The sequence below is a fragment of the Culicoides brevitarsis genome, chromosome 2, assembly GCF_036172545.1.
Source record: "Culicoides brevitarsis isolate CSIRO-B50_1 chromosome 2, AGI_CSIRO_Cbre_v1, whole genome shotgun sequence".
Taxonomy (NCBI): Eukaryota; Metazoa; Arthropoda; class Insecta; order Diptera; family Ceratopogonidae; genus Culicoides; species Culicoides brevitarsis.
Genome location: NC_087086.1, coordinates 13,632,333 through 13,658,998, shown reverse-complemented (window position 1 = coordinate 13,658,998; position 26,666 = coordinate 13,632,333). Strand labels below are relative to the sequence as shown.

At 30.9% G+C, this 26,666-nt stretch overlaps 5 protein-coding genes and 1 non-coding gene across 7 annotated transcripts; 3 read left to right on the top strand and 3 right to left on the bottom strand.

The window, feature by feature from the left end:
- Positions 1-5,634: 5,634 nt before the first annotated feature.
- LOC134831755 (uncharacterized) lies at positions 5,635-8,489 on the bottom strand. The gene is made up of 4 exons (XM_063845565.1): positions 8,378-8,489; positions 6,978-7,121; positions 6,365-6,920; positions 5,635-6,301 (listed from the first exon to the last, which is right to left on the bottom strand). The coding sequence occupies exons 1-4, from the start codon at positions 8,468-8,470 to the stop codon at positions 5,745-5,747; spliced, it is 1,350 nt and encodes a 449-aa protein (XP_063701635.1). The 5' UTR covers positions 8,471-8,489; the 3' UTR covers positions 5,635-5,744.
- Positions 8,490-17,357: 8,868 nt separating this feature from the next.
- On the top strand, positions 17,358-20,023 carry LOC134830320 (cysteine-rich with EGF-like domain protein 2). 2 transcript variants are annotated; one of them, XM_063843760.1, is made up of 2 exons: positions 17,358-18,732; positions 19,972-20,023. In XM_063843760.1, the coding sequence occupies exon 1, from the start codon at positions 17,519-17,521 to the stop codon at positions 18,638-18,640; it is 1,122 nt and encodes a 373-aa protein (XP_063699830.1). In that variant the 5' UTR covers positions 17,358-17,518; the 3' UTR covers positions 18,641-18,732; positions 19,972-20,023. The 2 variants fall into 2 exon arrangements, with proteins under 2 accessions (XP_063699830.1, XP_063699832.1); XM_063843762.1 differs by lacking the exon at positions 19,972-20,023 and adding an exon at positions 18,964-19,004.
- A 1-nt stretch (position 20,024) lies between these two features.
- LOC134830319 (intraflagellar transport protein 80 homolog) lies at positions 20,025-23,942 on the bottom strand. The gene is made up of 3 exons (XM_063843759.1): positions 23,175-23,942; positions 21,240-21,619; positions 20,025-21,176 (listed from the first exon to the last, which is right to left on the bottom strand). The coding sequence occupies exons 1-3, from the start codon at positions 23,940-23,942 to the stop codon at positions 20,054-20,056; spliced, it is 2,271 nt and encodes a 756-aa protein (XP_063699829.1). The 3' UTR covers positions 20,025-20,053.
- A 305-nt stretch (positions 23,943-24,247) lies between these two features.
- LOC134829586 (deoxynucleotidyltransferase terminal-interacting protein 2) lies at positions 24,248-25,680 on the top strand. Its single transcript, XM_063842741.1, has 3 exons — positions 24,248-24,435; positions 24,494-24,789; positions 25,241-25,680. Exons 1-3 carry the CDS (start codon positions 24,309-24,311, stop codon positions 25,619-25,621), a joined length of 804 nt encoding a protein of 267 aa, XP_063698811.1. The 5' UTR covers positions 24,248-24,308; the 3' UTR covers positions 25,622-25,680.
- Positions 24,823-25,168, top strand: LOC134832943 (small nucleolar RNA U85). Its single transcript, XR_010162101.1, has one exon. It is a non-coding gene; the product is annotated as a small nucleolar RNA U85 (small nucleolar RNA).
- On the bottom strand, positions 25,635-26,658 carry LOC134829585 (iron-sulfur cluster transfer protein Nubpl). The gene is made up of 2 exons (XM_063842740.1): positions 26,552-26,658; positions 25,635-26,483 (listed from the first exon to the last, which is right to left on the bottom strand). Exons 1-2 carry the CDS (start codon positions 26,609-26,611, stop codon positions 25,635-25,637), a joined length of 909 nt encoding a protein of 302 aa, XP_063698810.1. The 5' UTR covers positions 26,612-26,658.
- Positions 26,659-26,666: the final 8 nt, after the last annotated feature.

Here is a 26,666-nt window from a genome sequence, read left to right as displayed (position 1 = left end):
CACATATGATCGCCTGCTGTTAAAAGTGAAATTTCTAGTTTGGAGTAATTTAAATGTAATCGAAATGTGTATTGAGAAATTTAAATTTGTACTTATATATTTTTTGGCGTTTTGGTTTTCCGTTCGGCGGTATACTTGGCAGTGCACCGAGCCCCGTTATAGAAAAAGTAGCGAACGATAAGCCATTATACTAGTTTTTAAAATGTTTCGCGTTCGTCTCAAACAGTGGAACAACAGTAGTAGGGAGAAACGCGGATATTCGGGCACGTACAAACCAGAAATTACGTACAAATTCCGTGTGGTTCCGTGTGATGACGCCGTACCGAAACCTACCGTGTACATTTGAACGATTAAAAGGGAAGTGAGTGTACGTAGCGACTGCCTCGCGATTATGCTTCCCTAGTGTTGTATTGTTTTCTGTTACGTCCTTGCAAAGTGAACGCATATCAAATTCATCGCAAGAGTGTCTCTATGTTTATAGATGGTTACCATGAGAGTCTGTAGATTTCGCCTTGGCACTGAATCTATGATTTCAATGCTTACTTTGCGCGTCTGTCGACTTGCCAACAGACACATATGGCGACGACAACTTAGTTCGCGCCACCATATTAATTATAACACTACTGCTACCCGTATATCATACAATTTCCACTAAATTTTTGCCGGGCCCGAGAAATGCGAGCAACTCCTGCCGTATTCTGCGCGCCTCGTATCTCACATGGAATTTTCGTCACAACCTTATGCTTTTGGGAAAAAACAAAGATGTAGTCATAGCAACTACAACGCCACATATCGTTTTTCATACCATTGGAATGCGGACACGTCGTCGATACCGCCGTCGTCGTCGTCGTCACATCGCCCATCGTCTTCGTCGTCGTCGTTAGAGCTGCTCGCTCGCAAACAAACAAAGACCGTCGTCTCAATCGTCCACCATACTAGATATGAACGGGTGCGCATACATGTGCAAGTGTACGTGTTCTACGTTAACCTCTGTGTAGTTTGGCTGCCTGTTACAGTCGTGTTGCGGTGGTTTATTTTTTCCCATGTCATTTTTACTTCCATTGAACACTCTACGGTTCACGCCAAGGCAATCGGATTCGTTGCTTTCACTGTTGTTGCCGCGGGTGTACGTGGTACGAACGCGTTTGTTTGCGAAAACACACAGTTGCTGTTGAAACCCTTACCAAAGTAGAATATTACTCGCAACTCATGCACAACGTGTGCACGTTATATCCGCGCGTTCGTGTTACCCTGTGAAACAATCGACCAATATTTCTCGTAATCGCTCGTTTTGCTCAAACTTTCTTGTGATATTGGAACCAAAATGAGGTCGAATATCTGTGTCATTGCCATGTCGTACGTAGATACAGATACACGACACCCTGTACGAAACGTTCAAACACCCAGAAAGTACAAGAGCTAATTTAGCATGATGACTTGAAACAAAATTGTTTCAAAAAATTTTTAAGTATTCAATTATTTTTGACCTTTTGATCCTGAAAATCAACTTTTTTTTTAAACTTTAACTTAAATCAAATTACTTACCGTTATCCAACATCCATTAACTGAACATTGAGAGAACTGCTGGAGTGTTAGAACACCTGAAAAAATGAATCTAAGCTCTGATGAAACTTTTTTTTAGAACTTTTTTTGAATCTTTAGGACATATTCTATGTTTTTACTCTGGATTAGAAGATGAGACAAAAACATTTGATCAAATTGGATTAAAAACAATTTTTAATCTCTTTCAATAGAATTGATGGCCAAATTAACCCAACTGAATTTCTTGAATACAGGTAAAGAATACAAAGATCAGTGAAAATAACTAATTCAGCTTAAATTTCTCAAACAACGCAAAAACATGAAAATATCAGAAAAAAATTTTTCGACATTCAAAATTTTACATGTTCTGAGAAATTTAAGCTGATCAAGTTATTTTTTTCTTATCTGTGTAGATTATGATTTCTCTGGCTCTCGGTACTTGATACCAAATTTTAGGTTAAATAATTTTTTGAATTTTATAACCTTCAAGGCTCGATTGAAAATCCATAAAAAGCCAAAAATCATAATATGGTCAGTTCGAGATCAACTTGAAATCATCATCAACATCGAGATGCTTCAACTAACTTTTAACTCTTGATTTTTCAGAGTGTATATCGAGTACACACTACAGACATACGAACCCTGTACGAATCGTTACTATCATTCGCAAACGTAAAACATAAAAGTATCGATGTAGGTTAGAAATTACTTCCGCGCCCTCCTCGCATTCCTGCTGCTCTGGTTGTAATGACTGATGTCTGGCATTTGTGTGAGTCACATGATAATAAAATATATTGTTCTAAATGCCTTCACTCCTTTACCTTCGAACGGCTTGTCATCATCATCTTTCATAGTCAATGTTTAGTTTTTTAAAATTTCCTGCCGTTACACATTTTCCTATATCAGTATTCAGATATCGAACCAAACAAAACCTCCAAATATCAATCCTTGACTTTATCCTTGATCTTAAAAATTTGTTATCCTTGGCTTCGTTTTCGGAGTTACTGTCACCTTCACAACTGTCAAGGGCTTCTCAATGTCACCATTTTTTTTCGGTGATATTCAATCATTTTCAGTAACGAAAATTTATACCGGTTATGTAGCGCTACAAGTTTTTTTCCCATGCAAACTCTTGGGTTTTATGTTGCCCTGCTCGTAACTCAACTTATTGCTCAATTCTACAACAATGAAGTTTTCTCACGGTACAAATTTTCAAAATGTTCAGTCGTTAAAGAAGACAATTTAGCCATTTTAGGATTTGGAATTTTCAAAAGGCAGCCAGTTTGCAGTGAGCAGCGGATTGTAGGTACCTTTTTCACGGCAACGACACGGCAACTTTTTCCATGTGTGCGCAAAGGGCAGACACACTTTCCAACAAACACATGCTCATGACTTGTGTAAATATATGCACCTGTTGCTTATGTTGTGGGCGTACGAGGTAGAGTTTGTATTTTGCGGTGTCAGGGTAGCATAAATGCATGCAGTTACCCTGCCAACAGACACACAGGCACACGCGATGCACATTCCCTCTCTCTTACTCGATATCTATTGAGCCATCTTGTGTATCTATTCAGCTACGAACATTTATCTATGCACGTGCTACGTACAAACAAAAAAATAATTTATAACGATTTTTTACTAATTGGAATCAAAAACGATGAAAAATCTAATAAGAAACATTTTTTTGTTTGAACTTTACAATTTTTCTCCCTTGAGAATTATCCTTGACTTACTTTTTTTTGTAACGCACGTTGTCTATAGGTACGCACGATACACGCACTTTTCGTACGCACAACGACGTACCGTACGCAGGCACGCACAAGCAACGCTCAGCCTTACCTTGACTTCGTTTAGAGGACGTCGTGTGCTACATTTCTGGCATGAAACAAGGTTATGCGAATTTCTCCTATACGGAAAGAGGGTCAATGTCGTTCGTTTGCTCCACATTTTTTTGCACATCATTGAGAGCAAAGACAAAGAAGAAAGTCATGGCCATCGAAGCAAAAAATTCAAAATCACCAAAATTTTTAAAACTTGAAAACTTTTAAGAAAACTCGAAACGAAAAAAATTTCAATTCATGACTTTTTGTTTTCTACTTTTTCGATAATTGTGAATTGTACTGCTGCTGCTATTCGAAAAATGAAAGAGTGAAATGCAACAGTCGTCATTTTTAGCATAACAAAAGACAAAAGTAACAGGCGAGCAAAGAGAGACAAGATACAGCGAGCGAACAACGGCTTTGTATCGAGGTCGAGTAGTGATGGATACAATGTTGTGTGTATCGTGGAACACAGGAAATTTTGACGTTAGTTACTAAGCATATTTTTTTGACACACATGTACGCAGCGGGAAACGTGAATGGAGCACATTTAAATTTAATTTTGAATTTTGACGGAGCGATTCACGAATGTGTGAGTCATGATTGGAATTTTTTAGTGGAAGAGGTAAGTTTATTGCATAGTTTTGGGAGATTAAATATTTTTTTAACTTTCAGAGGAGCGTATTTTTTTTAATGAAAAAATCAATGGAAAATCTTCAAGAAATTTATCATGCCATGAATAAAGAGATCCAGTGCAGAACCTGATAAACTTAGCAACCATAGACTGAGAAGATCTTTTTATTTTAGCAGAAGAAAGTTTTCGTTTAGACATAGTTTAATGATCAGAACATCCGCCCGGAAAGTAAAAGACTCTTGTTCGATCTCAGATGTGTATGACGAGATTTTTTCTGTTATTTTGCGTTTTTTGCAATTAAAAGGAATCAAAAAGGCGAAGAAAATGATTTCAAATTTTTTAAATAAAAATTGAATTTATCGTACTTCAAAATCTGTAAAAATTATCAATTTGAAATTTGCAGGATTTTTTTCCAAAGAATATCTATTACAAAAAAAAAATTGACAAAATCTGTGATACAAATGCAATAGCTTTGACACAATTTAAAGTAAAAGCAAAAGATTTTGTCATTTGAATAAAATGAAGAGCTTTCATGAGTTTTTTCAGAATGTTAAGATCACAAAAATTCTAAAAAAAAAAAATTTAAGTCAAAAGTTAACTCAATGCTTTTGCTTAAAAGAACAAGGTCAAAATTAAGTAAACCGTAGGCTCGAAAGTCAAAAGTAATTGTAGCTGAGAAAGCTTAATAATTTTTTAACCAGAAATTAGTCTTGAGATAAAGATTGAAAATTTATTTAGAATTCTCAAAGAAAACATTGATATTTTTCAAAAACTCAGGGTCGAAAAAACTTTCGACTTTTTTTGTGATTGCTTAAACATAAATTATATTTGAAATTCAAATTATTTTGAAAAAAAAAAATTATTTTTGAAAATTTTTATTTTAAGGAAGCTAAAGAAAATATTGAGAAAAAATCATTTAAAAATTTTTAATATTTATGGATTTTAATTTAATCAGAATTTCTAAAAAATAAATTATTTTCGGTCGTTTTTTAACTGTTTTTAAGATTTTGTAGCATTTTTTTCTCCATAAAATTTATTTTTTAACTAAAAAACTAGAAACTAGAAAATATAGTTTTAATTTTTCAAAAAATATAAAATTTTAAAAATCACATTTTTTTTCAATGTTTTTTTAAGTTGCACTGAATAAAATTTTTTTAAATAAGTTAAAGTTTAAAAGCTTTTTCGAAAAATTTTTTAGTCAACCCTGGAAAAAAAATGTTTTTTTTTGAATTTATGAAAAATTATTTATTTTTAATTTTGACTTAAAACTTTGGCTTGAGAAAATTTTATAAGCTTAAGGAGCTTTTAAATTAAATTTGAAAAATTAAATTAAATAAATTTTGACATATTCTCAAGCAAAAGAATTAAATTTTCTTTTAACTTCAAGTATTTTTTTCATAATTTTTGTAATTTTAATATTCTGAGAAAACTCATGAAATCTCTTCACATAACTTAAATATCACAAAGACTTTCGCTTTTAACTATAAAATATGTCAAAGCCACTGCTCTTGTTTCAAAATTAACTTTAGAATTATCCCAGACCCTGAAAAAATCCTAAAAAAAAATTTAAATCCTTGAATTCGTCTTAAATCTCATCAATAATAATTATTTTTTATTTCGTTTTTTTTCTTTTTTTTTCCTTAAAAGTAATAAATATATCTCGTTCATTTGTTTCTTTTTTGTTAAATTTTTCATAGAAGACTAGATTTTTTTTGTTAAATTTCATAAAGTTCTAAGCACCTCTTTTCTCACAAGGCAACATCTCTGTACTTCCTAAAATCATCTGTCGAACTCGTGCCAATACTCTGCCTGCTATTACTGCTAATGTAAGGATTAAAGTACGGATTCGGGTGTTGATGCACGTGAGGCGGTGCCGCAGCAAAAGGTGAAAAGTAATGGAAATAATGCGGAGGCGGATACATAAATTGCTGATAATGCCATGGCATTCCGTAGTTTTGCAGCAAATTATGTCCGTACAAGTTCAAGTCGTTGCGATAGAACGCTGCCGGAGCATTGAGATTTTCCAAAGAGACACAATTTCGAGCCAAGCTCTTTTCTTTTGTTGGGTCTTTGGATTTTTTCGTGTCGATAATTGTGTGGTAAAAAGGTTCTTGGTCTGTGTTGGTGACTTTTTTGTTATTTTTGCCCATTTTGCGACTGTTTAACGTCGATGTGGGTGATATCGTGTTGTGATTGGGATCATTGTTGTTAAGGATGAATTGCTCTTGGTCGTCTTTGGTGCGTGACATGAAAGCTTTTGGCGTTAAGAGGTAACGTAAGTCCAAGAGGGATTGCGTTTTCTTAGCTAAAATTAAATTTTTTCATTATTTTTTAAATTTTTTTAGTAGAAAATCGAAGAAAAACTCACATAAAGGTGTTTGTTGTGGTTGTCCCCCCGGAGGTCCAATATACATGGAAGGATTCAACCCAAAGATGCTGGCGTTAAATTCATTCTCAGACGATGAAGTTAACGTAGCATCTGGCGTCGATCCCGGAGACAAAATCTCCCCTTGCGATTCGAAGCCCAAATTATTGCAACCATTCAAATTCCGAATCGATCCATTGCGACTTCGTCTACTACTTGTACTCCTCAGCGAGCCAGATTTCTCTTGAATTACATGACCCGGCATCGGTGCCGAGATATTCGCATCGGGCAAAGGTGTCGTCAACTGAAGACGATTTGCGAGATTCTCGAGTTGCTTTTGGACGCGTTTCTCAGATCGCCAATGGAGCGCCGTGGGAATCACGCAAACGAGAGCCAGACAATTGATTGCAAGACGAATCAGGTAACTAATTAACTCGGTGAGGCCATGAACGGATTGGAGACCCCAATGTTGCGTAATCATGTAGACAACGAGATAAAATTCGGGGATGGAAATGAGGATGATGAGCGTTGACCAGCTAAGGAGACCCCATGGAAGGCGCTGAAAAGAGAAATTTTGGTAAGAAAATCATTTTTAGTGAGGATTAAAGTAACTTACTGTTGCTAAGCCATGAATTAGAATCGTGGAAGCTATGAACAGCACAAAGTATATTGCACATAAAAGATACGAAGCTGTCGGTAAGTCTCCTTTTGCCTCTAGAAGCCATGATATTTCAATCGAAAATGCTGCTAGATATGAAGTCTGTGAAAGAAAAAATTAAATATTTTTAAGTATTATTAGTTTTTCAAGATTTTTTACCAAAATTTTCACGGAAATGTTCTTTTATGTCAATTTTTAATAAATATTTGGTCAATAAAATGACTTTTTAAGTTTAAGACAATTAAAAATATTTAAAAAGTGACATTTTTGGAAAATTTTTCGTTCTAAAATATTTTCTAAAATTTTTTGTTAATTTTTGTCGTTTTCAAATATATGAAAAAAAATTGTTAATGATTTATTTATTTAACTATTTAAACTAAAAAAATTTTTTTTTGATAAATTTCGAATTTTTTAGCTCAAATGTCGTTAAAATTCAAAGCCAACATTGCGAGTCGAAAAAATGACTTTTGACTTAAGCTTAAGAAAAAAAAAATTAAAATTGACATTTAAGTTAAATTAATTGACTTAATTCAAAAAATTAAGATTTAATAAAATTTTTAATTAATATTAATAAAAAAATTTATTAAATTAAAATAAATTAATTAAATTAATTAATTAAAATTTTTAATTAATAAAATTTTTTTTTCCTGGATGAAGAAAAATGTTCAAAAATTGAAAATTAAATAAATTTTGACATATTTTTAATCTTAATTTTAAAATAAAACATTATTTACTCTTACTTAAGTCATAGCTTAAGCATTTAAAATTTTTCAGTTTAATTTTAAGTCAAAAGATTTTTGGCCTTGAAATATTTCAAATATTTTTTTGACAAATTTTTTTATGATTTTTTTTTTGGATTTTTGAAAAAAAAATTGATTGGTCTTAAAATTGACGTAAAATTATTAATTATTTTTAATTTTAATTGCCACTCCAAATGAAAAATTTTTAAAGTTTCAAAATTTTTGAAGAAAAATGTTCAAAAATTGAAAAAAAAATGAATTTTGACATATTTTTAATAAAAAAAATGAAAAATTATTAACTCTTTTTAAGTCATAACTTAAATTTTTTTTTAATTATCTTTTTTGAATTTTAAGTCAAAAAAATTTGAAAAATATTTCAAATTTTTTTTGAAAGAAAAATTTTTTTATGATTTATTTTTTGGAAATTCGAAAAAAAAAAAAAAAATTATTGGGCTTAAAATTGAAAAATTTTAAAAAATTATTATTCTTCTTTGAAAAATTTTCATTTGGACCGGCCTAAAAATACTTTTTTTTATATTTTATTAGAAAAATACAAGAAAATTATTTTCTGAACAATTTTGACATAAAGTAATAATAAAATTTCAATTAAATACTCACCAACGATAAAACAGCCGCTACACAGCAATAAATGAAAATCTTCGCCTTTGAAAACCATTCCATATTACGCTTGCTAAATTTTTTCTTATCCATTTAAACTTTCGTCTTGAGTGCTTTTGATGAGGTCGAGTTCAGTCATTACAGCCAATAAATCATCACCTTGATTAAAACTACTGTATAATCTCGCTTCGTAATTCACTATAATTTCCTCGTTTTTGCTACTAAAATCTCCAACTAAAAACTACTTCTTTTTTGTTATCTAATGTAACGTCGAATCATTTTACGTAAATTTATTAATTAATCATAAAAAAGACATTTTTTTATCGATCTTGATAATATTCCAGCGAGTTACTCGATAAAAACCACTGTAATTTACATAAAATTTGGTCGTGTTTCGATTTTGATTGAATTTCGTGTGAATTTTTTTTTTTCGTTTTTTACAAATCTCTTGACAAATCTTCGATGTGGTGACGATCGATGGTTTGATGTGTTGATCAATTTACCGGGTGATGTTTAATTAACTGTAAAGAAAAAAAAAATTGTTGATTTATCACTTCAAGAATTCATAAAGCACGCAAAAATTGAACCTTGATCTTGACAAATAATTTTTTTTTTAAATCAAATGAATAAAAAAGTCACACCTCATTGCTAAAATTTCTTAAAATATCGAACAGTGACCGATTTGTCGCGAAATTTGTCTGTCTGAACAAATCCTGATTTTTTTTCTTGATTGGATTTAATGAGCTGGAAGATTTAAATTCACAAAAAAAAATTAATCCGCGTTTTTGATGACAGACAGCGGAACTGCGCGCCGCATAAACAAAAAAAAATCACGCCTATTGATTAACCAGTTTTTTTCTCTTTGTGTCTCGTGTTCGATATTTTGACTTTTCTTATAGACAGCGACACTCCAGTAGGTGATAAATTACATCAAAGTAGATTTGTATGGCAAACTAACGTCAAAATTCACTCTAAAATCGGACAAATCTGCGTATCAATATCGCATTGTGGGTGTTTTATGAGTTATTTCTTTGAGTCATTTGAGGTTAATTTTCTCTTTGTTGAGCATTTAAAGTCCAAAACTTTTAAATCCATCACGAGTGATTTGTGGGAAATTTTGCAGTTATTGCGAATTGGAATGCGACACGTGACTCACCTTCGACTTAAAAACATTTTTTTTTGCTCTCCTGATTGAAATTTATTTACAAGATTTTTTGTGTAGTGAACATTTTTTTTTGCTTGTTAAATAGAAACAAAAGGCACGAGACATGTTGTGAATGATTTCGTTTGTATTTGATGAAAAAATGACCGAAATTTGAAGTTGGAGTGCCACGAGACAGCAACAATGCTCGTAATTTATCATCATTTTATTGTTATTGTTCTCAAAATCACGCAAAACACTTTCGTTTCTCTCGTTTTTTTACAGTTTTTTTTTGTGTCGCTCACAAATCATTCTACATTAGATCTAAATTGAGAGCAAGATTAATTAGAAGTCACACACAAAAGCCGGTAATTCGAAGACAATGAAATTTTTTACATTTTTTTTTTTGGCAATTAATTGTCAAAGTAGCTCTTGATATTTTTTGAGGGTTCCAAACACGTAACTTTTTTAAAAAAGTTTTTAAGTTAATAAAATTATTTGACTTATGACTTAAGAAGACTTAAGTAAAAATCACTTAAGTTCGACTTAAGAGATTTAAGTTAAATTAATTGTCGTTATTTAAAAAACATTTTTTAAAAAATTAAAAATAAATAAAATTTTTCTTCAAAATTATGTCGAAAATTCGAAAAAAAAATTAATTTTTGACTAATTTTAATTTATTCTTAATCTTAAGTTTAGTTAAAAGTCTGTTAAGTCAAAATATTCTTTTGACTTAAACATAAGTTTGAGTTTATACGCTTAAATTTTCGAAATTTTTACTTGATATGTTTGGAAACATCAAGAATTTTAAATATTTTCCAAAAAATTTAGTAAAGAAAATATAATTTTTATTCTTTATTTAATTATATTAAATTTTTAAAAAGGCCGATCCAAATTTTTTCCGATGTTTTTGTCCCAAAAAAAAATTTTGAAAAATATTTTTTTTAATTTTTTCAAAAATGAGTTTTTCATGTAAAATTTCGTTTTTCAATATAGAGATTCTTAAAATTTGAAAATAGTTAAAAAAATTTTTGAAAATTCCTTAAAAAAATATGGGAAAAGATCATAAAATGGACAATTTTGATGAAATTTTTTTTGATTTTTGTACTTTTTTTTTGCCAAAAATTTTATTTTTAATTTTGATTTTTGAATATGGATTTTGATACGGGGTGTCAAAAACATGGAAAAAATTTGAAATTAAAATAAATTTTTAAAAATTAAATAAGAAATAAAAATTAATTAAATTTAAAAATAATTAAAAAAAATAACTTTTTTAAAAACGAGTCAAAATTTGACAAAAAATTTATAAAATTATTTTTTTTTTTGAATTAAAAAAGCTACACGTTCGCCCTATAAGAAAAGCTTTAAGTGCCTCTGTTTCACTTTTACTTAACTTTTTTTTATTTTATTATTATTTTTATGGTAATATCTCAACATTTATTTACCCATCAAAGCACTAATTAAATTGAGACGAAAACAATGAAAAAGCGTTGATTTTCGTGTGAGATTTTTTTTTTGTTGTGTTCGGTAAACAAAAGTGAATCTTAAAAGAAATGAAAAAATCACACATAGTTTAGTTTTCATCATCATCATAACAGAAAAGAGAGCTTCACAGTAAAAACTAGAAAGAAATTTATTTTAAAAAAACTCAAAAGCGTGTTTCTAAACAGTTTTTTATAATTTAAAAATTAACTTGGTCAAGTCTAAGCCTTCTAGAATGAACAGCAACAAAAAAGGTGTCATCCCACTTTTTTGCATGATTTATTACAATTTTAACGCAAACAATGAGCTTCTGTTCAAATAACATCTCCAAACAAAAGAATAACATCCACTCGCAAGTAAGTACGTAATTCAACAAAAATTACAAAATAATTATTACTCATCTTTGTGAATTGCTACCTATCATCATCATACATTCAGAAGAAAGTTTATGCAATTATTATTATACTTTTTTCTTTATTGTTGCATTGTATGGCCTTTTATATTTTTTTTTTTCTAAAGATGACGTGACGTGAAACAAGTGCATTGAATCAGACATCAATAAAAAAATGACGTTGAAGCGACATGTCCACTTCAATCAAGTTTATCGATAAGTATCTGAAAGAAGGTGTCAATGACACACGGAAAACATTTGAACACCAATTAGATGTTACGATATTAACGAGACAACAATTAAATAACTGGACAGGTATTTATTGACGTATCGATGACTAAACACTTTTTGAACAACTTCTTAACCTTTTAACATTTTTTTTGCCTTTATATAATTTCTATTGTTGGAATTATTAATAACTAAATATTTTGTAATAAAGTTATTAATGTTGCCTTTTGGGCATTTCTTGTAATTAATAATGAAAAAGTACTTTAAATTTTATTGAAGTTGTAAATTTTGCAAAAAATATGGTTTTTAAGTCCTTGTAATGATAGAAAGATAAAAAAAAATATAAAGAAGGGCTCATGTCATGCTCTTTGAGTATCCAACATTTTTTGCGCTCCATTTTATTTTATTTTAATAATTAAGCCGTAACCGATAACCATGGCATATACTTCACTTAATATTTATAAATTTTTAATCTGATTAAGTTATTTTGATTTCTATTACGAATTAATGCGAAGAGAATAGCAAAAACAAAGAAAAACATGATAATAAATATTTTTTATCGGTATCGAACTTATAGATGCGAAGCATAGAAGACAGGGACGTAGTAAGTATAAAATTTAACTTTGAATTTAAATTAATTATTTTTTTTTTAAATTTTAGTAAAATGTCATCATCATCTATAAAAAAACTAAAATTGCATGGAAAATTCATCGGAAGAAACATTCATAATCTTAAAAAAATCTGCTTCATCCATTGAATAACCAAAAAAAAACACTCCAACTGGGCCTGATGGAGGACTGTGATATATTCAATATATAAAATTTTGACCTTTTAGAAAATATTTTTTGTCTAAGTTGGTATCTAGTTTAGCTTACGACGTTCTACAGATTTGTATTGACCAGAACTAAAGGCTTCACTTTTATCATTCTTCTAGGTATTTTTTAAGAACATTTAATCAAATTTCAGAGGCGTTTAATTTTAATCAAAATAGAGCGGAGTTTTGTGCTGCAATTCAAGGGCAAATCACATGAAAGACAACATTTTACTGTGAGGTAATTTGAACTTGTATATGTTTTGTCGAAGCCCTGATGTTGCTCTTTGTTAATTTTTGTGTATTTATGTCGCAAGAAGGATGCAGGACCTTTACTCTGAGAAGGATGACGAAACACTATGAATAAATGTTTTTTGAAAAGATGAGTTTTTTATGCCGGCAGATTCTCCAATGGCTTTTTCGCCCCAAATGAAAATTAGTTTTTATGTAGCCAAGGGTTTTAAACCTGTTGTTGCAATAAATAAATGAAATGAAATGAAAAGGTATGTCATAGATATTCTTACGACGAGCCATATGTAAAGTGAAAAGTATCTTGATACCTTGAAAAGTATCTTGATGTTAGCAAAAATCAATTTTTCTAAAAATAATTTTTTCAAGTTTTTTCATTAAAGTTACTAAAACAAATAGTTAAGTAGGATGAACTGTGAAGAATTTCAAAACTTAAGCCTAATTTTGTAACAATTTGCAAAATTTTAAAAACTACACAAGTTCCCACATTATATCTACGCCTCTGATATAAAAAAAAAATGAAGTAAGCCACAGAAAAAAGGCGGTTAGAAGAAAAAACCAAACTTGAATACAGAACTTTCATTTCACACTAACAAAGTATCTATCTAGATTAGAAATATATCTTCTTATCTTTCCACCGGTCTGAAATAAAATTAAAGAATTAGAAACACTTTTAATCATCGAAGCATTGCCCGTCGTCATACTCTTTAACTCTACTACGAAGAAGAACACTATGATTAAATTAATTAGCACAACATTTTAACTGTTTAAACGTAACATAATAACAATTTTGCGGCTTAGAAAGAAGAATCCACATGATATCAACTTTCAAACAATTTCAAATGTTGAACAGCAATCAACATAAAAATCATAAATGGTTATGTGATGGAAATTTTGCGTGTTGCTAACAATGTGAAGTGAAAATGTCACAAAAGTTTCTGTCTAAACATATCGAAAAATGTTTAATCAATGCGTGCGTGAATGCATTCGAAAACAGTTACAACTTAAAAAAAAAGAGTTATTTATTATTAAATGACTGATTTACATGTTTTTTTTTTCATTTCGTTAAATACTGAGACAGACACGGAGAATAACGGTAAAAATTAAACCAAAACAAATTTTTTAATAATAAAAAAATATTTTGAATTTTTTTGTGTCTTGTGTGACACAAGTTGTTCTCAGTGTGTAAATCCAGTGAATAAAGTAATAAATTAAAATATTAATAATAAAGAAAAAATAAAAGCTAACAACGACAAATAAAATGGACTTAAAATTAGTAAACATAATCGAGAACAGGCCTTGAATAAAGCCAACGCATTCTTACTTGTTTATTCATAAATAAAAATATTTTATAATATTGTAATAATTTTTTCTTTGAGAAACTTGTCGAAGTGTCAATTAAAGTTAGCGTATTTTAATTATTTTTTTTTAATTTATACAAAATTGCGAGATTAAAAAAAATGACAGGATTCAATAATTTTAATAAAAAAAATATCAATAAAAATTTAATTTAAAATTTAATAATTTAATTAAAAATTTAAATAAAAAAAGTTAAAAATTTAATTTTAGAACAATTTTGAGTTTTGAAATAATTTATTTTGAAAAAAAATTAATATAAACGTTGACAAAAAATTGGGTTTTAAAGCAATAATTTTGATAAATTTTCTACATTTTTGAGGATTAAAAATTATTTTTTTTAAAATTCCCGAAAAACGATATTCTATAAAAATTTTTGACAGTTTTTTATCGAAATTTGAATGTAAAATTTTGACAGTTTTCAACTTGTTTCAATATTTGCAATTTAAAATTATTTTTGGTGAGATTTATTGTTATTTTAATTAAACTTATGAACACGAATTTATGATTTAGTCAAAATTGAAACATAATCTCATGAAAATTACTATTTTAAATAAAAAGTTAAAATCTATCAAATTTCGATAAAAAGCTGTCAAAATGTTTCATAAAATATCGTTTTTCGGGAATTTAAAAAAAAATACTTTTTAATCCTCAAAAATATAGAAAATTTATCAAAATTATTGCTTTAAAAACCAATTTTTAGACAACGTTAATATTTAATTTTTTGAAAATAAACTATTTCAAAATTCTTCAAAAATTAAAAATTTATCAAATTTTTTTTTACATTGGTCAATTTTTTTAATGCCAAACTTAAAAAAAATTAACATCTTTAAATCCATTTTAAAAATTTCTTCAAAACGCACTTCAAAAATCAATTTAACACTTTTTTTATTGAACCCATGTACTTCACATCAGACACGGTTCATTTGCAACCACAGAACTTCATTAAATTTGTAATAAAATTCAATTGCTTCCTGACTCGACTTGATTCGGTCAACATTGCCGGAAAGACTTGTCAAACTCATCAAAAAAATGCAAGCATGTTTCGTTTGACCTGCAGGCAAGTTCAGGCTAATCCGCACGTTTTATTATTAAATATTAACAAATTGTTGAACAAATAGTCATTGACTTAGCATAAATTGTGTTAAAATTTGAATACAATACACCTCTTTTTATTATTTATTTATTTATGAGCAAACCCGATTATTATTTGATTTATTTTTTTTAATAGAGTTGTCAAAGAATTCCTGTGATTTGACGCACTTTTAATTCATTGTCATGCGAGAGGATTTCTCGAGAATTAACGTCTTTAATATTTATTATGTAAATAAATTGGCAAGATTTTCACTTTTTTTTTTATTTTCATGTCAAAAATCAAGAAGGTTGGTATTTTGTAATAAATCAATTTCACAACAGCGCCGAGCACGTCTTGTCATAAATCTTGTTTTTGTTTAAAAAAAAATATTTATGGATAACAAGAAGAAGTTAATAAACTTCATATACGTAATGCACTTTTTTTCTCAATTTAATCTTATCTCATGTAATTGTGAGTCATTTTTTATGTTGATCATATTTCCGATTAAAATTTTTTGTTCTCACTTTATTGCTGTTCCGTGCAATTATTTTCTGATGTCATATCTCGTGATGAAAACGGATCTTTTCTAAATAATAATTTCTTGTGTGTCTCGCCTTTTTCGACATCTCGACACTTACTTACAGGTTTTGTGACTCATCCGTGTTGCGTTGTTATTGATGTGAGGTGAATCGCTAATATAATGTGATGTAGGTGAATAAATTTAAGCTGACGATGATTTTTTTTCTTCTTTATTTAAAGAGACACTTGAATTAGCATTCAAAAGGATTTTTTTGTGTTGGTGTTCGTTTTGTCGTTTTTTTTATTATTTTTTTTAATTTTTTTTTATTTTTGGCTTTTTGTCGAATTATTGCTAATTTTTTAAAATCCTCTAATTATTTATTGAATTTTTTTTTATTTGGTCGTTAAATGTTTTTTTTTTGCATTTAAATTATTTATTTATTAATAAAAAGAATGAAGAACGAACGAATAATTTTAAAGAAAACAAGCGACGAACCTCTTTACCGCACGAATGGCTTAACAAGACTGCCGAGTGAACCAACCAGTTCATGCGTTTGTTGTTGTTTAATGTAAGCGCGGATGGTAAAGAAGTGTGTTAGTGGTTAAAAATATTTAATCGTAATTTTATGAATGAAAACAAGTTCAGCTGTTTTTATCAGATTTTGGCAAGTGGTTTTGTTTTTGTAAAATAAATAAATTTCTGGGAAGTGTGATTTATTGAATTTTTTTTTGTTTTTGGAATTTTTATTGACGTTTATTTTTTTTTTTTAATTTTTTGTGATTTTTCATTAATTATTTATTTTTTATTTAATTCTTTTAATAAATAATTAATTAATAAATTCATTTAATATTTTTAATTAATATTTATTTATTTAATAATAAATTATTTATTAAATTCTATTTATTTTATATTTTCTTTTATTCTGGAATTTATTTCAGGAAGATGAACATTGATTTTGATTTTTTTAATAAATTAATAATTTTTTTTTGTCAAGAATAATTTTAATTAATTTTTTTTACGCATATTTAGTTTATGAATTTTTAAATAAAATTATAAAATTTATAAAAAAATATTTATTATTTAGTTTTTATTTTATTTAAAAAATATTTTTCGAATATTGAAATTTATTTTTGGAAGATTAAAAATTATTTCTTTTTAAATTTTAAATTATTTAATTCTTTTTTTTTTGATTCCATATTTTTTCAAAACTAAAAATTTTATTTTTTTAATTAAATAATTAATATTTTTTGATTTAATTTATAAATTTTTTATTTATTTTTTTTGTCAAGAATTATAAAATTTCTAAAAAAATATTTATTTTTTGGTTTTAAAACTCATTTTATTCATTAAATATTTATTTTTCTGAAATTTATTTTTGGAAAATTTAAAATTATTTTTTTTAATTAAATAATATTTTATATACAAATTTAATTTTTGTCACTTTTTATTAAAATATTTTTTAATTCTTTAATTTTTTCCATAATTTTTCAAAACTAAAAATTTATTTTTTTTTATTAAATAATATTTTTAAATTTAATTTTTTAATTATTTAAAAATAAAAAAAAATAAGTTTTCCTTTTTCAGGAATTTTCAATTTTCAACGGTAAAAAATTTTCTTGTTTCATTTTTCAATTGCTACCTGTATCTACAGACGTACGAACCGCATTCGAAATCCATACGCAAAAAGTTACTCACCTCACCCACGTCAGTTTTTGCAGCTGATTCCAACCAAACAGTGCAAAATTCACAAAAAATCGCGATTTAACATTAAAAATCATCTCCATTCATTGTGATTTTGCTGAAATCGCGTACTTCTTGCCACTGCATCTCAAAATTGCTCAAAAATCGCGTTAATTTAATTCACCAAAGTTCAAATTTTCGTCGAACGATGAATTTTCTCATCTTCTCCATCTTCCTTCTGGAATGCATTTTTCTGCTGAATCCCGCATTTGCTCAACAACTACCTCCCAAAAACCTCGTGGAAAGCAAAAAAGAAAGACTGAAAGCGGAAAAATTGCCGCCATGCAAGGCGTGCACGACACTCGTCAAGTCCTTCGAGCTCGGCATGGAAAAAACGAGTCGCGGCAAGTACGAAGGCGGCGACACGGCCTACGAGGAAGAGAAAATGGGCAAATACGCGTACAGCGAAGTGCGACTTGTGGAAATTCACGAGCAGTTGTGCACGGATGTGACGCGTGGGCGGGATCAGTGTCATGCCTTGGTCGAGGAATGGGAAGAGCTCATCGAGGAATGGTGGAAAAAACAAGCAGAGCTGCCCGGATTGTATGAATTTTTGTGCATTCAACGGGGAGAAGTTTGTTGCCCGGTCGGGCATTTCGGACCTGAGTGTCTTCCGTGCTCCGAGTGTCACGGAAATGGCGTTTGCAAGGGCAACGGGACTCGAAAAGGGAACGGAAAGTGTCTCTGTGACGCTGGATACGCCGGAGAATCATGTCTCGAGTGCGATAAAGGCTATTACGAGTCATTCAAAGACGATTCGAAACTTCTTTGCAGTAAATGTCACATGGCATGTACGGATGAAGGCTGCAAAGGCGCCGGATCGAAAAATTGCGTCAACTGCAAAGACGGCTGGATTCGCGATAACGAAGGAAATTGCATCGACATCGACGAATGCAATCGCAAAAATTCGCCTTGCAAATCGAACCAGTTTTGTGTCAACAATGAAGGCTCCTTTTCGTGCCTCGAATGTGATCGCTCATGTGACGGTTGTCATGGCGATGGCCCAGATTTGTGTCTCAAATGTGCTGAAGGCTACGAGCTGAAAGACGGCTTGTGTACCGACTTGACAAGCGAACGTCGTAACACGTATGCGAATTACATGCGATATGTCACGTATGGAGGTCTCGCTGTCGCTACTTGCATCATCTTCCAAAATTCGCCATCAATTGCAGCTATTATTGGGTTGGCGGTTGCAGCTTATATCTCGTTTGCGGAATATTGGTTGGCTAAAACTGCGACAAATAAAAACGAACAATTACTGGAAATGTAAAAGACAAGAGGGAAAATGCACAATTTTATACCAAAAAACAAATTTAGAGGACGACGATTTGTAAATAACGTAGAGAATAAGTAGACAATTTTGTACGTCAAATTGATAATTTTTAGGAAATGATGCCAGAATTATGTGATTTAGTATCATATAAGGACGATACAATAATTGAAAATTTTTGGATTTTACAAATTTTTATTGTTTCATGATCAAAAATTAATTTTAAAGAAGAAAAAAAAAATTCATTTTAGAAAAAAAAATTTTGAGCCTTGATTTATTTAGTTCGAAAAAAATTATTTTGAACCTTGAATGTTCATTTCGAGAGCTAAAAATTCATTTTGAGAACTAAAAAATTCATTTCAAGAGCTAAAAAAAATTCATTTCTAGTTCGAAAAAAAACTATTTTGAGCCTTGAATGTTCATTTTGAGATCTAAAAATTCATTTCGAGTTCGAAAAAAATTATTTTGAGCCTTGTATGTTCATTTCGAGATCTAAAAATTCATTTCGAGAGCTAAAAAATTAATTTCGAGTTCGAAAAAAATCAATTTGAGCCTTGAATGTTCATTTTGAGATCTAAAAATTCATTTCGAGAGCTAAAAAAAATCATTTCGAGTTCGAAAAAAATCATTTTGAGCCTTGAATGTTCATTTCGAGATATAAAAATTCATTTCGAGAGATAAAAATTTCATTTCGAGTTCGAAAAAAATCATTTTGAGCCTTGAATGTTCATTTCGAGATCTAAAAATTCATTTCGAGAGCTAAAAATTTCATTTCGAGTTCGAAAAAAATTATTTTGAGCCTTAAATGTTTATTTTGAGATCTAAAAATTCATTTTGAGAGCTAAAAATTTCATTTCATTTCGAGTTCGAAAAAAATTATTTTGAACCTTGAATGTTCATTTCGAGAGCTAAAAATTCATTTCGAAAGCAAAAAATTTCATTTCGAGTTCGAAAAAAATTATTTTGATCCTTGAATGTTCATTTCGAGAGCTAAAAATTCATTTCGAAAGCTAAAAATTTCATTTCGAGTTCGAAAAAAATTATTTTGAACCTTGAATGTTCATTTCGAGAGCTAAAAATTCATTTCGATTTTGAGTTCGAAAAAAATCATTTCGAGGGCTAAAAAAATCATTTTGAGAGCTAAAAAGTACATTTCAAGAAAAAAAAAATTGAAAAAAAAAATATTTTGAAAAGAATTTATTTAAAATTAAATTTTTTAGACATTCAAAATAATTTTGCTAAAAAAAATAAATAAATTCAGAAACATTTTCAATTATTGTATCGCCCTAACTTACCGTTTTTTTTTCGTTAATTTTACATTTTTACAATAGTTATACGAAAAAATCACCAATTCTTCATAATTTATTTTAATTTTACTTGACGATTTAAGAAATTAAAAATAAAAAAACCTGATTAAAAATTGTCTGTTTGAATTGCTAAACTAGAAATTCCCCCATTCAACGTTTGAAAACCCGGAATCCACTCTTCCTTGCTCAAAGCGGCGCAATATTTCCTTCTTTCGTTCTGCACAAACTCAAATAACTCGTTATCGCTGCTTTTTTGTGCAATTTCAAGTGCTTTTTCCCAACGATGCATCCGAATACAAAACTCGACCGCTTCTTTAATCCGTCGATTGTTCATCAAAATTACTTCTGCTTCCGTCGTTCGTCCATTCATCAAAGAATTTTCCGCCATCTGTTCGGGACTTGCCTTCGGAAGTGCCTTAATATGTTGCAAATAATTTACTTTGTCAATTTGGATGGCTGCCGAATACGCTTCTTCGCTAATTTCGATTTCGTTTTGTCGTGACGCGATTGCTGCCAAAGTGGCCCAAAGCACGGGATGATTAAAGGCACGGCAAATTTGCAGGGATTTTTTCCACATTCCGTCGTTCACGAAGCGATGCAAGGCTTCGAAATAGGGTTTGATGGCGATCGTAAAAGCAGCTCCTGAACTCCGAAAAGTGATGTAACTTCCTTCGAAAGACTCGATCGTGACATTTTTGCCGAATTCGCTGGTGTCGTAGGTGACAGTTGTGAGAGCGATTAACGTTGGATCGACACTTGCTTCGCCCGGGCAGTACCAAACGCTGTAACAGGCGTCATGAAGGCCGACAAAAATGTTGGAATTACTGCACCACATGCCGCTAATGACTTGCGTTCCGATTTTGTTGACGATAAAATCAGGTCCTGATGAGATGGCGACAATGTACAAGTCACGATTGGCATCAATATAGCATAAATATTGATCTTCGTTGCTTCCGCCGGCTCGACTGACACTCAGCTCGGTAATGGCGGTTTTACTTTTGATGACATGAGGCTCATCTTGACGCGTAGCACCCGGGAGCAAGTCAAAAACGTGAATAATCGCATGATCAGAAGAATCTCGAACAGCCAAATAATCCAAACCGAGTGAAATACAAGATTTGGTCAAAAGCGGGACTTGAGCTTGCGATCCAGCGAAACGAGGATTCAAATGCAACCGCCCGGTGTAACTGTAAATCCAAATAGAAGCTGCATCTACAACCAAAAAATACCTAAAAAAATATTTTTTTTTTAATTTTCATCATTTTTCGGGTTAAAAAAAATTTTTTTCTTACTTTTTTCCCAAAATAATTATTCGAACGTCTTGTTTCCCATCAATAATAATCGGAGTATTTACGTATTTTTCAGCAAAAATCTGAATTTGACCGATTGTAGCAACGACAAGATATCCATATCCGAGTTCCCATTTGATAATTCTCTCGGAAAAGTCGAGAGTGTCGCTGGTTCGTGTTAAAATGTCTTCCAGAATCATCGTTTTGCGACTTTTGACGGTAGCTTTCAAGTTTTTGCAAATGGCTTCGCGTTCAATAATGTGTCCCAATACTAAATGGCCAACGCCAGATCCAGCAGCGACTTGCGTTCCATCGGTAGACCACGTGAGAGAGAAAATAGAACCAACGGATTCGTCGATGAAACGGGTGTTGCTGTAATTCCACTGAAAAAAAAAATTTTTAGTTAAAAATGCTATTTATCGAAATTCAATCGAAAAAATTTGTTCAATTACAAAAGATCAATAAGTATAAAAAATATCTTAAAATAACTTTTTTAATTGAATTTAATGCAAAAAGTTGAGAATATTACTGACAATTTTTTTTTCAAAATTATTATTTTTTTACATCTTATTTTTCATTACCCAAAACAATTTTTGAGGTCAAAAAATACGTGAAATATTTTTAAAAAAATTAATTTAGGTAGTTAAATTTAGGATTTTTTTCAGAATGGAGCAAATTTTTCGATTTTTTTGGTCATGAAAATTTTTTTTTATTTTTTCAAAAATTAAGGAGATTTTGATGGAAATCATCTTTAGAATGCATATTTATTCAATTTTAGCTTTAAAATCCATCAAAAGTTGATTAAAACTTGACTTGAAAAATTTCATAAGAAAATTTTTTTTTTTATTTTTTCAAAAATCAAGGAAATTTTGATGGATTTTTTAAAATTTTATCTCAAATTCGAAGTTTAAAAAATTTTTTTTTAATTTTTTTTCAAAAAAATTTTTTTTTTATTTTTTAAAAATCAAGGAAATTTTGATGGAAATCATCTTAAGAATGAATATTTATTCAATTTTAGCTTTGAAATCCATCAAAAGTTGATTAAAACTTGACTTGAAAAATTTCATAAGAAATTTTTTTTTTTTTTTTATTTTTTCAAAAATCAAGGAGATTTTGATGGAAATCATCTTTAGAATGAATATTTATTCAATTTTAGCTTTGAAATCCATCAAAAGTTTGTTAGATCTTGACTTGAAAAATTTCATGACCGAAATTTTTTTTTTTATTTTTTCAAAAATCAAGGAGATTTTGATGGAAATCATCTTTAGAATGAATATTTATTCAATTTTAGCTTTGAAATCCATCAAAAGTTGATTAAAACTTGACTTGAAAAATTTCATAAGAAAATTTTTTTTTTTATTTTTTCAAAAATCAAGGAAATTTTGATGGAAATCATCTTTAGAATGAATATTTATTCAATTTTAGCTTTGAAATCCATCAAAAGTTGATTAAAACTTGACTTGAAAAATTTCATAAGAAATTTTTTTTTTTTTATTTTTTCAAAAATCAAGAAGATTTTGATGGAAATCATCTTAAGAATGAATATTTATTCAATTTTAGCTTTGAAATCCATCAAAAGTTGATTAAAACTTGACTTGAAAAATTTCTTTTTTTTTTTTTATTTTTTCAAAAATCAAGGAGATTTTGATGGAAATCATCTTTAGAATGAATATTTATTCAATTTTAGCTTTGAAATCCATCAAAAGTTTGTTAGATCTTGACTTGAAAAATTTCATGACCGTTTTTAATTTTTTTTCGAAAAACGGTCAAGGAAAAAAAAATTTTTTATTTTTTCAAAAATCAAGGAGATTTTGATGGAAATCATCTTTAGAATGAATATTTATTCAATTTTAGCTTTGAAATCGATCAAAAATGGGTTAACCTGTATAATTTCTACTAAAATTTTTTTTTTTAAATTTAAATTTTTTCAGTACTCACGCCTGTTGGATGACACAACTTCAGCATATTAAAACCTCCAACCGCCAACAAGTCTCCATCCGGATTGTATTCAACCGAAGTAATAGCAAAATCCTCTTGAGTACTCGTAAAAATATTCGTCCCTTGCGCATCCCAAATCTTATAACGACAATCCTCGCCTGCCGACGCTATCAATTCGTTACTCCCATAACTCAAGCAATAAATTACTCCTTCATGCGCTTTCCATTTCACAACTTTACTATTAGCTGCCAGGGCTTTCACGCTAATTGCTCCTCCTTGACAATACACGATCGCTTGCGAATTCGGAGCCCATCTTGCACACCGGATCGGACCCTCGTTCTGTAAAACTGTCGAACGGAGCATTCCCGATCTCGACCAAATTTTTATTACGCCATCTTCGCCAGCGGTTAACAGCCCTGCGCCATCGGGACTCCATCGACACGAAGTTATGCCGCCCGAATGAGCGGAAACGCTCCGTTCAACCCGCGCACTTTTGTTTAAAATAATGAAACGACCATCAGTGCTGCCGATGAGAAGAGTTTCGTTGCCTTTAACTCCTCCGGCGGTTCTTAAGAGCCAATGAAGGTCACTCGGGAGGAAATCGTCGGGCAGTTTGGCGACTTGAACGGCATCTCGAGTACTCGCGGACCATTTATACAACTGATGATCGTCAGTTGTGGAGTAAACTTCTTCGTTGCTGACCCATCCGATGCAGGAAAGAGTTCCTTTGTACTTGATTTCCTTCGAAAGGTAAGTTTTGAACTTCATTTCTTACGTTTTTTTTGTGAAAATCTGATTTTTGTTTGTTTGTAGGAACAACTTCCATGGCAACGTTCGTTGATAAGGACATGTCATGATGAAATTTCATCTTAAAAATACCGAAAATAGCCTATTTTAAACTTTTAAATTTCTTCAAACTTGATTTTTAGTCAGAAAATCTTCAAAATTACTCCAAAATCCCTCGATTTGTCATTGTTTTGATACATTTTTGAATCAAAACCGGTTCCAGGTAGCAATTTCAACCAAAAATCCATCCCCACTAAACATTTTTCTTTCATTTTGTTGACATTCGCAAGTCCCCGTGCCTTTCATTCTCCCTTTTTCTGCTAATAAAAAGCACAAGCACCCCTTTTTATGGATTTATTTGTGATAGACACGTGTCCCGACAAGGACCTGTACCAAGAAAGTTCTGAAGATGAAGAAGAAATCGCTTCAGAACCGGAAAAAGTCGAGTCTGAAGACGATGACGAGGACTACGGAGGTTAGTTAATTGTTTACATGCGCTTCCAAAATGATTTTTTAACGAAAAAAATTATTAGGTCTCCCTCCGCCATCAAAGGACATCACGCACATCATCAAAAATACCAAACAATTGAACAGAGAAACGGCTTCCGTGGATGTCTCTCAGCTGATTCGGAAGAAAAATGACACAAAAAATAAGAAAAAGAAGGGATTGCTGCCCTTCAAAGCTCCCATTGTGGATTCGGGATTGCAGGAAATCATCCAAAATGAGATAAAATCTGCTGTGAAAACAAACACGAATGCAGTTGTGGCGGGAAAAAAATCGCTTGACACTGTTTCGATGTCGGAAAGGAAACTTTTGAAGCTGAGAAGGGTGAGAAAAATAAATTTTTAGTGGGAAATTAAGTCCTAATGATGAAATATTCGAAATCTGACGTTGCCAGAGGCTCCCATTTTTACCGCGTTCGATCAATTATTGACTCACCAATGGATTCCGGGTAAAATTGCTTCTCCATTGTAATCTTAGTGGCTCGATTTTAGTTTATATCGTTCCTCTGTAAGGCCAATGGTACAAAAAATCATCTAGCAAGTAATAATTTTTTGCTTAAAGAGACTTTTGTGCATGAAAACAGCCACTTGCTTGTCAATTTTTCTCACTAAGAAGCGCTAATTTTACTTTTTTGGAATCAAATTGGAATAATTGATCGTTGGTGGATGGAAAAATGAAGCACTTCTTTAGTAATCTGAAGGAAAATCCCCTAAAAACTATTAAAAAATCAATTTTTCCTGAAATTAAAAGATTTTTTTCTAAAAAAAAAATTTAGGCTGAAGCTTCCAAGACCAAAGGAAATGGTTGGTTCAACCTCCCGGCGCCAGAAATAACGGAAGAAGTCAAGAACGAGCTTGAGTTGATCAGGATGAGAGGCGCTTTGGACAGCAAACACTTTTATAAACGCGCAGAATCGAAAGTTCTTCCAAAATATTTCCAAATTGGGAAGGTTTTGCCGTCGCCCTTGGATCATTACAACGAGCGGCATGAAGGGAAGAAGTCCAAAGCCAAGACTTTGGTTGATGAATTGCTCGCCGATGCTGAATTCCAGAAGAAAAACAAACGCAAGTACAAGGAAATCATCGATAGCAAGCGTTCCGTTGGTTTTTACAAGGCAGCTGCGAAGATGAAAAAGGAAAAACGGAAGAAAAAATAAAATTTTTGATTTTTTAATTAATTTTTGGCGGTTGATTCGTTAAAAATTCTATCACTTTATGACTTAGGCTTTGATATTCCTTGGCGGCGTGCGATTCTGGGAGCTTTAAAGAGACAGGAGTCCCTAAATCCGAACATTCCATGACATCTTTCTCCAATGGGATCGACGCTAAAATGTTAATTTTGTTATTTTCCGCGAATTTTTGTGTTTTTGCTCCAAAAAGCGACACTCGATGCTGACAATTATCACAAACGGCATGACTCATGTTCTCCACGAGACCAATTATCGGCACTTTTAGCGTTTTATACATTTCCGCGCCGCGATGCGTGACTTCCAGAGCTGCGGTTTGGGGAGTACTGACCAGAACAACTCCCGAAACTGGCACATTTTGGTGCAACGAGAGATGAACGTCGCCCGTACCTGGCGGAGTATCGACTATTAGCACATCTAACGATGGGCCCCAATTCGTGCCTTTGAGTAAACGTTGAAGGGCGGACATCACAAGAGGTCCTCGCCACACGACAGGTCCCTGATTCACGAGTAAGCCCATCGAAATGCATTTTACGCCGTAATTCAGTGGGGGAATCATTAAATTTTTGTCATCCACGAGCGGAGTTTCACTCAAATTCATCATTAACGGGATCGAGGGTCCGAAAATGTCGGCATCGAGTAATCCAACGGATTTTCCCTGTGCTGCGAGAGAAACAGCGAGATTTGCAGCACAAGTACTTTTACCGACGCCGCCTTTGCCACTGGCGACAATGACGATGTCTTGAACGTGAGGTAAGAGGGCTCGTTTGGGAAGGGATTTTGCCATTAATTCCGCTTGACGAGCATCCGGCTTTGAGCTTGTGGTTGAATACTGAAATTTTTGAGAGAAATTTTAATTGATTTCTAAAAATTTTTAATTAATTTAATAGAAAAACTCACTTTTTCCCTAATTTGAACGAAATTTCGTGGAAAAATCCTTAAAATTTGATTAAAAATCATTTTAAAAAATTTTTTAACACAAAATTATCAAAAATTATTTGTTTTTCAGTGTTGC

What these genes read in the sequence shown, in the direction of transcription:
- LOC134829586 (XM_063842741.1), top strand. Translation starts at nt 24,309, where the DNA reads ATGGATTTATTTGTGATAGACACGTGTCCCGACAAGGACCTGTACCAA. An exon ending in CGATGACGAGGACTACGGAG is followed by an intron (nt 24,436 to 24,493) that starts GTTAGTTAATTG and finishes AAAAATTATTAG; the next exon opens with GTCTCCCTCCGCCATCAAAG. An exon ending in AACTTTTGAAGCTGAGAAGG is followed by an intron (nt 24,790 to 25,240) that starts GTGAGAAAAATA and finishes AAAAAAATTTAG; the next exon opens with GCTGAAGCTTCCAAGACCAA.
- LOC134829585 (XM_063842740.1), bottom strand. Translation starts at nt 26,611, where the DNA reads ATGATTTTTAATCAAATTTTAAGGATTTTTCCACGAAATTTCGTTCAA. An exon ending in TCGTTCAAATTAGGGAAAAA is followed by an intron (nt 26,484 to 26,551) that starts GTGAGTTTTTCT and finishes CAAAAATTTCAG; the next exon opens with TATTCAACCACAAGCTCAAA.
- LOC134830319 (XM_063843759.1), bottom strand. Translation starts at nt 23,942, where the DNA reads ATGAAGTTCAAAACTTACCTTTCGAAGGAAATCAAGTACAAAGGAACT. An exon ending in AGTTGTGTCATCCAACAGGC is followed by an intron (nt 21,620 to 23,174) that starts GTGAGTACTGAA and finishes TTTTTTTTTCAG; the next exon opens with TGGAATTACAGCAACACCCG. An exon ending in ATAATTATTTTGGGAAAAAA is followed by an intron (nt 21,177 to 21,239) that starts GTAAGAAAAAAA and finishes ATATTTTTTTAG; the next exon opens with GTATTTTTTGGTTGTAGATG.
- LOC134831755 (XM_063845565.1), bottom strand. Translation starts at nt 8,470, where the DNA reads ATGGATAAGAAAAAATTTAGCAAGCGTAATATGGAATGGTTTTCAAAG. An exon ending in TAGCGGCTGTTTTATCGTTG is followed by an intron (nt 7,122 to 8,377) that starts GTGAGTATTTAA and finishes TTTCTTTCACAG; the next exon opens with ACTTCATATCTAGCAGCATT. An exon ending in TAATTCATGGCTTAGCAACA is followed by an intron (nt 6,921 to 6,977) that starts GTAAGTTACTTT and finishes TTCTCTTTTCAG; the next exon opens with CGCCTTCCATGGGGTCTCCT.
- LOC134830320 (XM_063843760.1), top strand. Translation starts at nt 17,519, where the DNA reads ATGAATTTTCTCATCTTCTCCATCTTCCTTCTGGAATGCATTTTTCTG.